The 12,816-nt window shown below is 39.1% G+C and overlaps 1 protein-coding gene across 2 annotated transcripts in view; it reads right to left on the bottom strand.

Annotated features, from left to right (window-relative positions):
- SGO2 (shugoshin 2) overlaps positions 1-10,441 on the bottom strand; it is a 45,835-nt gene extending 35,394 nt beyond the window's left edge. The window contains exons 1-4 of one of the 2 annotated variants that reach the window (XM_077747625.1): positions 10,369-10,441; positions 3,166-3,297; positions 936-1,111; positions 41-118 (exon numbers count right to left, since the gene is read on the bottom strand). In XM_077747625.1, coding sequence (XP_077603751.1) covers positions 41-118; positions 936-1,111; positions 3,166-3,295 — 384 coding nt within the window. In that variant the 5' untranslated portion in view covers positions 3,296-3,297; positions 10,369-10,441. Of the gene's footprint in view, positions 1-40; positions 119-935; positions 1,112-3,165; positions 3,298-10,368 lie in introns of those variants that run through there. The other variant, XM_077747626.1, reaches the window with a different exon arrangement.
- Between the last annotated feature and the right edge of the window lie 2,375 nt (positions 10,442-12,816).

Genomic DNA, 12,816 nt, shown 5'->3' with positions numbered 1-12,816 from the left:
GCTTAAAAAATTACACTACTTACACATAAACTCTACTTACCTCAGAAAGAGTGCTCATTTCAATTGCAGTTATCAAGTTATTGTTCATGAGTGCTTCTATTTCTATAAGTTTCTTATTCTGTATGTGTTAAAATAAAGATTGCTTTTAATCAATTAAGATTTGGGGTTTACTATACCATACATTTATGGATATTACCAGTTAAGAAGACTTAGAAAATAACTGAGATCACATTAAGATAAAAAGGTGCTACATGCTATATAGCTCAATAGCCACCCCCACCACACACTCACCTTGAATGCTTCTGAGGTCTCAACTATAAATTTTCCTACAAACATTTCTCTACCTTCCCATAATAATAATATATCCCATGGCAAGTGAACATAGTTTATCAGAGAATTGAACACTCATGAACAGTAGATCAATTTTTCCATTTTAAATTAATTTCTGCTCATTCTGGAGTTAGATCTCTAAGTTGCAGCCTAGCTAACCATTGGCTCTTACTGACCTGTCTGTGGACAAAGCTGGAAATTGGAAGGGAAAGCAATGACTACAATCTTCATGCTATTTGATGTGTAGCCAGTGAAATGCTGGAATTAAAAAAGAATACAAACACTCTGGGAACTCCCCTCCTTTCACTGGAGGAAGTATGCCCATCTTCGTAAAATGTATTAATGCAGCAAGCTTTGCTAATGATAAACAAACAAATATTGATCAAGGTATTATACTGGATTGCAAGGCTGTAAGTGAAATTTAGAATGCAGAGTTAAGACACCTACTTTATTACCCATTAACAATTTGTCCCCTAACATGGCATACTCTTTCAATAATTTTTTACAATAATTGGGGATTTGAAAAACATTTTTAGAGTTTCTTTAATAATACACTTAAGATTTTAGTTATAATTTAGAATTCAAACACAGTATAGTTTTCATACCAAATTATTTAGTTTTAGGCGAAGAAATGCGTTCTCAAAATTCAGTTTCTCCACTTCTTTTTGCAATAGCACTTTTTCAGTTGTAACCCTTCGAGAATTTTCTTTTTCTCTACTAAGAGCTTGAGCTAATGCCCTGTTGTTGTGCTTTAAAGAAATTTTGAAAATAGAAGAATTATCTGTAAAAAAAATTTTAAAGTTAATATTGAATTTACATCCTCATAAGTTTTCATATTCTTATGAAACTATTTTAGACAACATATATTTCATTTTATAAGTCTTAACTAAAGGCTGGAAAACAACAGAATGACATATTAAAAAATTGATACAGAGTTTGGATCGGCAGAAATAAAAGCCAGACAGAAGATGAAGAACAAAAGAACTGTAAGGAATGCAGAATGTTATAAACAGAGTTAGGGATAAAAGGTGTCTAGGACAGGCGCAGTATCCTAGATAATTAGACCAGTCATAAAAACTGAATCTCAATACTTGTTGCCCTAGCTTCCTTCCTACCTTGACTAGGAAGTAGAATGGAGAAGCTGATTTCAAAGCTTTAACTGGAGATGTCCAATAGGAATTATGGTAGTCATAAAAATCTTAAAACCAGTTGCTGTGGCTCCAGAAGTGAACAAATCCATTAATGCTTCCAAAGTCAATTTTTCAAAATCTTGAGTGCAAGGGGCCACAATTAATATAAGGTTGGACAGACCATCTAAATCCTGTGGAATCTTCTCTCTCTACCCTAAATACCCAATTCTTATTTCTAGGCATTTCCTGCTATCTAAACTTAACTCCTTCTCTTTACAAGTACTATGTAAATAGAATTTAAATCAGAAATGCTTCTGTGTTGTTAGCAGAGAAATTTAATTGTGAATTCCTTGGTAAAGTTCACCTTAAACATAATGTGTTCCTTTAGTACACATAAAGCATACTTACATTTTTATAATTTAGACTTAAATGTCACTACTCAACAACATATACCACTGAATGGAAGTTTAGTATCTATAATATAGGTTTATAAGATTAATAATATTTTTTAAATATTCAAGCATTGTTCGGGCATCTAAAAACCGGGTGTAAAAAAAGTACTTTATCTTTTGCATAAAGTAGTTTCACACAGCCACCTTTGACACAGCAAATGAAAACAGACTAGGACCAGTTTAAGACTTCCAGAGTTAAAGGATAATAATATTTTCCTGTTGCACTCCTCAAACTCCATATGTTCCTTCATAATAGTGAGTGTGCAATGGTTCTGCCAAAAAGAACAGCAAACAGCCACTATACACGGTGGTCTAATATACATGATTCTAGAGACCTGGGTAGGAGTAACATGATATAAAGATACTCAGGAGGTTCAGCTATTTCAGAGGGCACACACAATTATCCTTCAACCATGTTATATCCGCAGGAAACCTCTCCTACACCTGCTAAGATGGATAGGAACCACCGAGATAATTTTCAGAAGAAATGGAAATTTATATTGGCAGTTTTTGCCAATTTTTTTTTTTTTTTTTGCCCTTCTGACTCTTAGTTCCATAATCCATGAAACCTATCTCCAAAATGTTCAAAACCATCATGAGCATTAGCTATATAAAATCACCCACCACAACACTCTTCCTGGCCCAATCATCTCTAGATTACCCATCATCCAATTTCTATAGCATCCTAGAACAATCTGTCACTTATTTTTATACCTCTTTTCCAGAAATGTCACATTGGTATTTTCTTTGCAGTGTAGGAGATAGCTAGCTGCCTTAGGCTACTCTGGCCTCACTGCTGAAAATTCTGCTGTCATCACTGAGGGTAAATCATCATAACCACTCAATTAATAAGAGTTGAAGGAGACAGGAAGGATTGAATGGACAAAACGCATCACTTAACAGAAATAGTCATTTTAGTCATTTTCTATACTTGATAAATTAAAGTGCCAAATACTGTATCAATTCTTCAGGGAAAAGTAAAAATGTGAGCATACTTTAAAACTAATAGCACAATGGGGCGCCTGGGTGGCTCAGTTGGGTAAGCATCTGACTTCAGCTCAGGTCATAATCTCACGGTTCGTGCCCTGCATCAGGCTCTGTGCTGACAGCTCAGAGCTTGGAGCCTGTTTCAGATTCTGTGTCTCCCTCTCTCCCTGACTGTCTCCTGCTTATGCTGTCTCTGTCTCTCTCTCAAAAATAAATAAAACATTAAAAAAATTTTTAAATAAATAAATAAATAAAATAGCACTTACTTAGTATTTTTGTTTTGATTTTTGAAGCAAGAGAAACATTCAACTTCCCAGTCCTTGAAATTCTGTCTTTCACATGTCTCTTAATTCCTGAAGTAAAAAGTGAACTAGTTTCCATTGCTGGGTTCTCCATCACTGAAGTAAAAACAAAAAAGAAAGAAAGAAATCAGAGTGTTGATTAATAAAAGAAAAAAGAGTATGTGATACATTCTAAAAGGTAATAATCATGACTTAAATGATATAATTTATTTGTATATAAGTATTTGCAAAACCCTTTATATAAAATCTGAGAGTATGCATGTAGCCAGGAGTGGTTTAAAGTGGTATTCAAAAAAGATAAATGACTATTTTTTCATTCAAATCTGTATTATTATGTCTACACACTAGGAGCTAGGTTAGGCACGGAGGCACAGAGGACAGAAAACAGGATATGGTTGCATAAGAATGTACAGTCATGGAAGGTGAATCCACTATGGGTACAGATCCTATTTTGATACAATGTAAGAAGTATAACCTGAGAGAATGCACAGAACCTGATCTTATGGGGGAGGAGGCATGCCTAGCTAGTTTGGAGGACTAGGCAGGAAATCTTTTTTTATTTTTTTAAGTTTTTTTTTTTTAATGTTTTCTTTATTTCTGAGAGAGAGAGAGAGACAGCATGAACAGGGGAGGGGCAGAGAGAGAGGGAGATACAGAATGTGAAACAGGCTCCGGGTTCTGAGTTAGCTGTCAGCACAGAGCCCGACCCGGGGCTCGAACCCATGAACTGCGAGATCATGACCTGAGCTGAAGTTGGACGCTTAACTGACTGAGCCACCCAGACACCCCTAGGCAGGAAATCTTGAATGTGTTTGTTTGTCTATTACAGTTATGGTTTATTAGACTTTAAAGTTTAAAAGTGGAAAGAAGAAGAAAACCACATTATACTAAAAAAAAAAAAATAACTGATATAATATACAAGGCATAAACGTAACTCTGCCTAGGCAGAGGGAAAGTTTCAGAAAATGTTTTACTGAGAAGGGACAGTTGATGTTGAGCTATGTACTTAGACAAGACTAACCTCTCAAAGCTCCCATTCCCTCCCCAAGCTTCTTTGCCTCTTCTTCAGAGATCTAGAAGAAACCCTGTTGCCTGCATGCACCTGCCTAACTTCCAATACTCAACCTCTCCACCACTACCTGACTTAAGTCCATAGAACTAATCTCACTATCCTCTTTATGTCAATCACAGAATCTCTGGACTCCCAGCTCACCCTCATCTCCCTCATTCTAATCCCCCTCTAGGTCTGTGGTAGGCTAAAAAATGGTCTCCCAAAGATATCAGTTCTTAATCCTTGCATTCTAAATCATATGTGGAAAAAGCCTTTTTATAGATGTGATTAAGTTGAGAATCTTGTGATGGGGAGATTATCCTGGATTATACCTAGTTAGGACCCCAAATGCCCTCATTAGTGTCCATATAGGAGAGAGGAAGAGATTGAGGGATGTGGCCAGAAGCCAGAGATTGCTGGCAGCCACCAGAAGCTGAAACAGATAAGGAACAGATTCTCCTCTAGAGCCTCCAGAGGGACTACAGCTCTGCAAGCACCAGAATTTCAGCATAATGATATGGAGTTTGGACTTTTTGCCTCCAGAACTGTGAGAAAACAAATTTCTGCTGTTTCAAGCCACCTGGTTTGTGGTCATTTGTTACAGCAGCCACAGAAAATGAAGAGTCTTCATTATCTCACTCCTGCCCTACTTGGTGAAGGCCTCTGTAACTCACAATCCATCACCATCAAAACCTCTGACTTCAATCTCTCCTCTAAATGTTCCCATCATCTTCTTGAACCTGCCTCTCCCAGGAAGATGCAGATTTCCCTGTAGTCCCTCAGGAGGTGGCCGTTTTCTCCCTTAGGCCTCCTAAAGGACACACCACATACATGCTTGCAGACTATTTGTTCTCTCTCCTCCCTAAAGATGCCCAGCCTTGAATATAATGTCATCAGACTCTATAACCCCTTACATCCTGATGGTATCACCAATCTCTGGGTCACTCTTCTTTATTGGCTGCTACTTTCATATCCTGGCTCACTGTTACTCTCTCTGAGAACACTGAAGCAATCTGTAGAGAAGTCTCTCAAAACTCTTATTATAATTACCTACCCGTTATCATCTATCTGTGCCTTTGTCTCCTCCCCACTATTATGGATGAATCATCTATCCTTCTAAGGCCAGTCTTGCTTTGCTTAGGTAAGGATCCATGCACTGATTTCATGCTGTCCTGCCTACCCAAAGACATAACTCCAGGGGCGCCTGGGTGGCTTAGTCGGTTAAGCATCCGACTTTCGCTTAGGTTATGATCTCGCGGTTCGTGGGTTCGAGCCCCGCGTCGGGCTCTGTGCTGACTGCCAGCTCAGAGCCTGGAGCCTATTTTCAGAGTCTGTATCTCCCTCTCTCTCTGACCCTCCCCTGCTCACGCTGTCTCTCTCCTAGAAATAAATAAAAATATTAAAAAAAAAAAAGACATAACTCCATTAATTCTCTCCTTTTCATTGTCATTTTTTCCCACTGGATCATTCTCATCAACATACAAACATACTGCTATTTCCTTCATCTTAAAAAAGTCTTTCCTTGTTCGCACTTTATCCTCAGACTACCACTCCATTTCTCTGAAGGTCTTGATAGCAAAACTCTTTGAAAGAACCTTTTGCACTCAGTTTCCAATTCTCTCCTAAACCTATATCACTCAGTCTTTCACTATGACTACACCAAAATTGGTAGTCTTGAAGTACCATCACACTGCTAAATCTAATGGTCAATTTTCAGTTCTCATCTAACTTTATCCAGCAGCAGCATTTGATATGGTTAATTTCTCTTTCCTCCTCAAAAACTATCTTTCCTTGGCTGCCAGCACACCAAACTTTTGGGTCTTTCCCTCTACCTAACTAGCTGTTTCTTTTCTCTTTTACACATGTTCCAAACTTCGAACAGATTTTGTCCTTGGATCTCCTCTGTATCCCTATACTCACTCCTTTGGTGATTGATAGTCATGGCTAAACTACTACCTAGAAAATGACAAGAACTCTAAAATCTACGCTGGCAGTTTGGATCTCTTTCCTGAACTTCCCTGGATTTACAATTCTACTTAAATAACTAAAACAGGGCATATCAAACTTAACCTGCTCAAACCTGCTTTAGTCAGAGCCTTCTCTATTTCAGTTCATGGCAACTCCATCCTTCTAACTGCTCTGGCCAAAAATCTCTCTTCTATCCCAATCAGCCTACACAGTACACAAGGACCCTGACCACTTCTCAGCACCTCCCCTAGATCAGCCCAGACCAAGGCACGAACACACCTCACTCGAATTACTGCGACAGCCTCCTCCCCTCCCACTCTCACTGCTGCCCTCACTACAGTGCAGTTTTTAGTCGATACAATCTAAAAGCTCTGCAATGGTCCCATTTCTCTCAGAATAAACGCTGAAGTCCTTCAATAGTCAAGAAGTCCCTCCACCATCTGCTCTTCTTCCCATTTCTCCAATGTGAACTCTTCCTTCTGTCCCTAGTCGATTCCTTCCAGGCCACACTGGCTACCAAGCTCCAACTCCTCCTGGCAGATGGTAGGCGTCCTTCAGCCTCAGGTCCATTGTACTGGTCATTCTCTCTACTGAGAAAGCTCTTCCTCCAGATATATAAATGGCTCATTCACTCTCCTCCAACTCTTTGCTCAAATATCACCTTCTCACTGAGGCCATTCAAAACTGTAGCTCCTTCTGTTGGCATGTCTGATCACTCTTACCTTTTTCTACTTTTTTCCCAAAGCATTTAAATCACTATCTAATATTCTACAGAATTTACTTATTGCCTGTTTTCCCCAACTAGAATTTAAGTTACAGAAGGTCATAGATTTTTGTCTGTTTTATTCACTAATGATATATTCCCCAGCCCACATACCAATGCCTGGAAAATAACATGAACACAACAAATATTTGTTGAATGAATAGCAAAAACAAAGAACATTCTTGAAAACAAAGAATTTGCCAGGTATCAAGATTAGAGAGGGAATTCCAGAAGAAGGAATGGCAAGTATAAATGCATAAAAATGGAACACTTAAGAAGATACAAGTGATCTCTTGATGCTGGAATGTTACAACCCTATTTGTTTCTCTTTATGGCAAGTTACTTCAAAAGAGTTGTCCATACTTGCAGTCTCCAAATCATCCCCTGCAATTCCCTCTTAATCTACTCCACTCAAGTTGTTGTTCTCATCACTATCATATGGAAATTGATTATTAAAGTCACTAAAGTGCAATGTTGCTAAATCAGATATAGTAGTCAAGATCTAGTTCTCAATTGATCTATGATATTTCATATCAGGTCATTCTCTCTGAAATACCTTCTTTAGCAGTCTTCTAAAACACATTCTCCTGGGTTTTTCCTGCCTCACTGACGCCTTCTTCTAAGTCTCTTCTGCTGGTTATTCTTCATCTCCCTAACTTCTAACCGTTGGAGTGCCCCCAGATCTCAATCCTTAGGTCACATCTATTTTCTATGTACATAAACTAATGTGAGGGTATCATTTAATGTTCTAGTTTTTAAATGTAAAATGCCAACGGCTTACATATTTGTATCCCAATCAACTCCAGACTTCTTTATCCAACTGCCTACTCTTCATTCCCAACTTGGATGTCTAATATGCATCTCAAAAAAATTTTTTTACGTTTATTTATTTATTCTGAGAGAGAGAGAGAGAGAGCTATGGGAGGGGCAGAAAGAGAATCTCAAGCAGGCTCTGCACCATTAGTGCAGAGAGTGATAGAGGGCTCAAAGTCACAAACTGTGGGATCATAACCTAGGCAGAAACTAAGTCAGATGCTTAATCGACTGAGCCACCCAGGCACCATATCTCAAATTTAACATGTCTTGAACTTACCACACCTAAACCTGCTCCACTGGGTCTCCTCCATCTCATTTAACAGCAACTCCATCCTTCCACCTGCTCAGCTCAGAAACATCTTTCTCTTACATCCCACATCCACTCTGTCATCAGTCATGCTGGCCTAACCTTCACAAGTCCACATGGGCCACCTACCACTAGCACTCTGATCCAGGTTGCCATTCTTTCTCATGTACATTATTGCTACAACTACCTCAACGGTGTCCTTGTTTCCACCTTCTTCCCTACTATCTATTCTCAACCTAGTAACCAAAATGATCCCTTTAAAACTTAAGTAAATTCATGTGACTCCTCCATTAAAAACCTTCCAGTGACTTCCCATGTCACTGGAGTAGAGTCAAAATCCTTGCAATGGCGTGTAAAGTACTACACAATCCGACACTTCTCCCCTTCCCCAATTCCACATTGAGTACCTCTCTGACCTCTTCATCACTCTTCCTTTGCTCACAAAGCTCCAGCCACTGGCCACCTTGGCATACTGCCACTGCAGAATCTTTATAATCCTCTTTTTCCCTTTGTATCAACTCTTCCTCCAAATAACCACAGGGTTCACTCACTTTCTTCAAGTCTTTACTCATATGTCACTTTCTTGGCCTTTCCAGAGCAAACTATTTAAGATTAGACACCTGACCCCATTTCACTTCCTATTATGTTTTTCTCCATTGACTTATCAATGTTTAATATAAGATCACATAATTTCCTTATTTAATTTACTGTCCGTCTTCTACTAAAATGTGTTTCATGAGGGCATGGATTTTTGTCAAGTTTGTTTGCCACTGTACCCTTGAAGCCAAAAGAGTGCCTGGCACATAGCAGCTACTGGATAAACATTTGAAGAAATAACTATGGAAAAATGGAAGAAGTGTCAAATACTAAAACTGACCAACACTAGAATGAGTCTCCTTTGAAAGTGTCGGGCAGATGTTAGGTGATGTCAAGTAAATAATGGGAATAAGGTTTTAGAAAAATTTTCTGCAACGGGGAAGAAGTTTAAAGTTCTTCTAAAAGTTTTGTCAAAAAAGAGAAAAAAGTAAAATCAAAGAATACCATCTATTAGATTGATAGAACACAGGCACATACGGAAACTCTAGACAAATTGTTGCATCTCACACTTCTGAAGAGATACTAGCATAGGAATCTAGTCGATCTCCAAAAAAACCCACTCAGGAAGACCAAATCTTATTTTACTAATTGGGAAACCACCGCTGAATTCTCCTTCCCAATAACTTGGTCTCTAGTTTCCTAATTTAATAATTGGCATTATCAAACACCCATCCAAACGCTCATGCCAGAAATCACAGTCTTCCTTTTAACACTGCCCTGTCACCCTCCACATTAACAGCCTCACAAAGTAACACTTTAGGAACTTAGCCCAGGCCATTGGAGTACCATTCAAAGATGACTAGTGATACAGAGATTGAGGTATTTTTAAATAGCAGTTGGGACTGTGTTGGGAGTCTCAGTTCTAACATTTCACAGCTATGTTATCTTAACATCTCTAGGCTTATCTAGTCATAGAAAATAAGGGCATCTCATTGTAGGAACTAAGTGAGCCAGTGTAGTACTGGGACTAGTACAGGACTTGGCACATAGTCAGCAGTCACTTTATGATCTATTTATTATTATTCTGTAGCTCCTGTCTGGCCATCATCTCGGCTAACTCTAAATCAGAAATACTAAATTCCACATCCAGTTATCCTGAACTGGACTGTCATCTAGAAAAATCATAGTCCCTATTCTCTACCGAAATCTTGCCTGATATCAAGACCTCAGCCCAAGTTCTAAGTTTTCCCAGTCTTCCATTACCCCTTCGCCTTCAGCCAGCCTCCCTTCCAAACGATCACTCCAAAGGAGAGGGATCCTTCGAGAACCTGGTGTTTCTAACGTTCATCCAGCAGGTATTTATTGAGGGCTCACAATGTCCAAGATAATGCTCTAAAAAAGCAGGGAGAAGTGCAGTCACAAAGACAGAAACCCCTTCCTTCAAGGAGCTGACCTAACTGGCCGCTCGTACTCCTCACCTAGCCGGGCGCAAAATCAAAGAGACAAGAGGCAGCCACTCCGATCCAAACCCAGGAGTCCCCCAGCGAGCGGCTCGCAGCGCGGCCTCAGTTCGGACTACCCGAGGGCGGAGGGTGGGCGGGACCACGAGCCGCGCAGGGCTGGCTGGACAGAAGACTCAGGAGAGCAGCGCTCAGAGGTTCGGCGGGGAAAGGCACGGATCTCCCCAGGCAGAGAGGCAGCAACACGCCGAGATCCCTTACTTACCGCCCTTCCAGCATGGGGGTGACCACCACCCAGCCTCAGCAGCTCGGCGCCAGCGGCTATGGCTCTGGTTTAAACTCTGCAGCCGTTAGCGGTTGCCACATCAGCCAATCAGGTCCCTAGGAGGCTGCGCAAAGGAGCGCGGTTACCAGGAAGTGGGAGGTAGAAGGGGCGGGACATCGAGCTGAGGACAAGGGGGCGTTTCCCGGCGAGCCGGGGGCTATTCGGAGAAGGTGAAAGCGGCAGCTTGATTCTTGGGCGAGTTGCTAACCGTCTTCTGATGCGGTGACCGAAAAGGAAACGTTCCTTTAACAAAAATACCTTTATTAGAGGTCTAAAAGTCTTGACAGTCATCTTTGCATTTTGATGCCAGGACCTTTGTTTAGTTTTCACTTGAAAGCACTCCGTATTTTTCTTTCAACTTGCTGAAGGAAAAGTAGCAATGAAATTTCTTTGAAAATCCTGTTTCTCAATATTTAGGTCTTACACAAAGGGTTTGGTTTAGCTAAATATACAAGAATGGCAATTTTCATTACACACACTATATTAAAACCTATATTATTCACTTTATATTCCAAATCAATCAGCTTAGTTTTCACAAGTGACTTTTCATAATCTACAGAAAAACTTGGGAAAACTATACTGAGCATAAAATTTCCTTTGTTTGTCATTAGACTGAAACAAAATATATCACTAAATTTAGAGTTTACTAATTGGTTATACAAGTGATGCAGTCAACTTCATATTTCTGTCATTTTTTTTCGTTCATCTGGGGACATTTGAGAATCACAGAGTTCCATTCCTTAGAGAACCCAGAAGAATTATGTTAAACATGATTCTGAATTAGATCTTTTAGTTTAATATATTTCAAGATTGGTGTCCGAAGAGATCTGGCTACATGAATCTTGTATAAGTAGAAGAGTATTTATTGATTGTCCAACTGCTAAAATTACAGTTTATAGTTCAGTAAAAACTTCAATAAAAGTGGTTTAGACTGTAATATACTGGTTATAGAAATTTCTGGTTTACCTAGGGATTAACTAGCACTATATCTTGTTTACCCAGCCTGACATATTAAATGCTCAATATATGTTACATGTTTTTTAAATGAACCGTGTAATGACTCTGTCATTTAGTGCCTATTTAATCTTGGCCAACTCACATAATCTCTCTGAGCTTCTGTTTCTTCATTTGTAATATGGAGGTTAATAACAACATCCAATTTATTTTTATGATGGTTCCAATCGGCAGATCATTGTGTTCAAATACATTAATATTTAAAAAAATACACTTACATTGCTTTCTTCTTGATTTATTTTGTAGCTACTACTTCAAAACCAAAACAAATAGAAAAGGGAGAGTAGTCAGAGGTAAAAGAGATGTTCAAAACATTTTCAAGACATGAATACCAAAACCTATTTTTTAAAAAGTGATGATTACCTTATTTTTGGGCAGTTGAAAGAATTTAATGAACCAATGCTTTGTAAATTGTAAAAAGCTCTTGAAAATGTAAATTCTTTTCATTCACAATCATAAACTTAATAGGTATAATTAATTGAATTTACCTTGATCTCGGCTTGCTTTTACGTTATTTGCCTCTTGGTAGAATGGATAGAGNATTTTTTTTTTTTACAAATAGTTTATTGTCAAACTGGTTTCCACATAACACCCAGTGCTCATCCCCACAAGTGCCCTCCTCCATGCCCTTCCCCCCCTTCCCCCCCATCCATCAGTCCTCAGATTTTGTCAGCATTTAACAGTCTCTCATGGTTTGCCTCTCCCCTTTCCCCCACCATTTCCCTCCTTCATCTCCCCCTTGTTCCTCAGTTAAGTTCCTCCTAATCCTCCTATACGTGCAAACATGTGATATTTGTCCTTCTCTGCCTGACTTATTTCGCTCAGCATAACACCCTCAAGGTCCATCCATGTTGCTACACATGGCCAGATTTCATTGTTTCTCATTGCCATGTAGTATTCCATGGTATAGATAAGCCACATCTTCTTGATCTATTCGTCCATTGATGGACACTTAGGCTTTTTCCATGTTTTAGCTATTGTGGAGAGTGCTGCTATGAACATTGGGGTACATGTGCTCCTATGCATCAGCATTTCTGAAGATACAGTTAGTTTTATCTTGAACATACATTAGCTATGTGTTCTTGTTGTGGGCTCCTTATCTGTAAAATAAACCAGTTAAATTAAATGAGGTCTTGGTTCTATTATGATACTCTCCTGCATAAGGTATGCATTTTGCTCCTCTCCCTCCATTTCTCTTTATTCCTACACCCATTAATTTCCTGATTTTCTCTACCTAAGGGTAGATTCCAGTCAATTAAAATTTGATTGTCCCGACCCACACCCCCTCACCACAAAATCATCTAAGAAAAACAGTCCCTGCCTAGGAGCTGAATGGAAGACACATTGCAAATCAATAAACCAATAAAACAAAAT

This window comes from Crocuta crocuta, unplaced genomic scaffold, assembly GCF_008692635.1.
Source record: "Crocuta crocuta isolate KB4526 unplaced genomic scaffold, BGI_CrCroc_1.0 scaffold159, whole genome shotgun sequence".
Lineage (NCBI taxonomy): Eukaryota > Metazoa > Chordata > Mammalia > Carnivora > Hyaenidae > Crocuta > Crocuta crocuta.
This window is presented reverse-complemented; position numbering and strand designations above follow the sequence as displayed.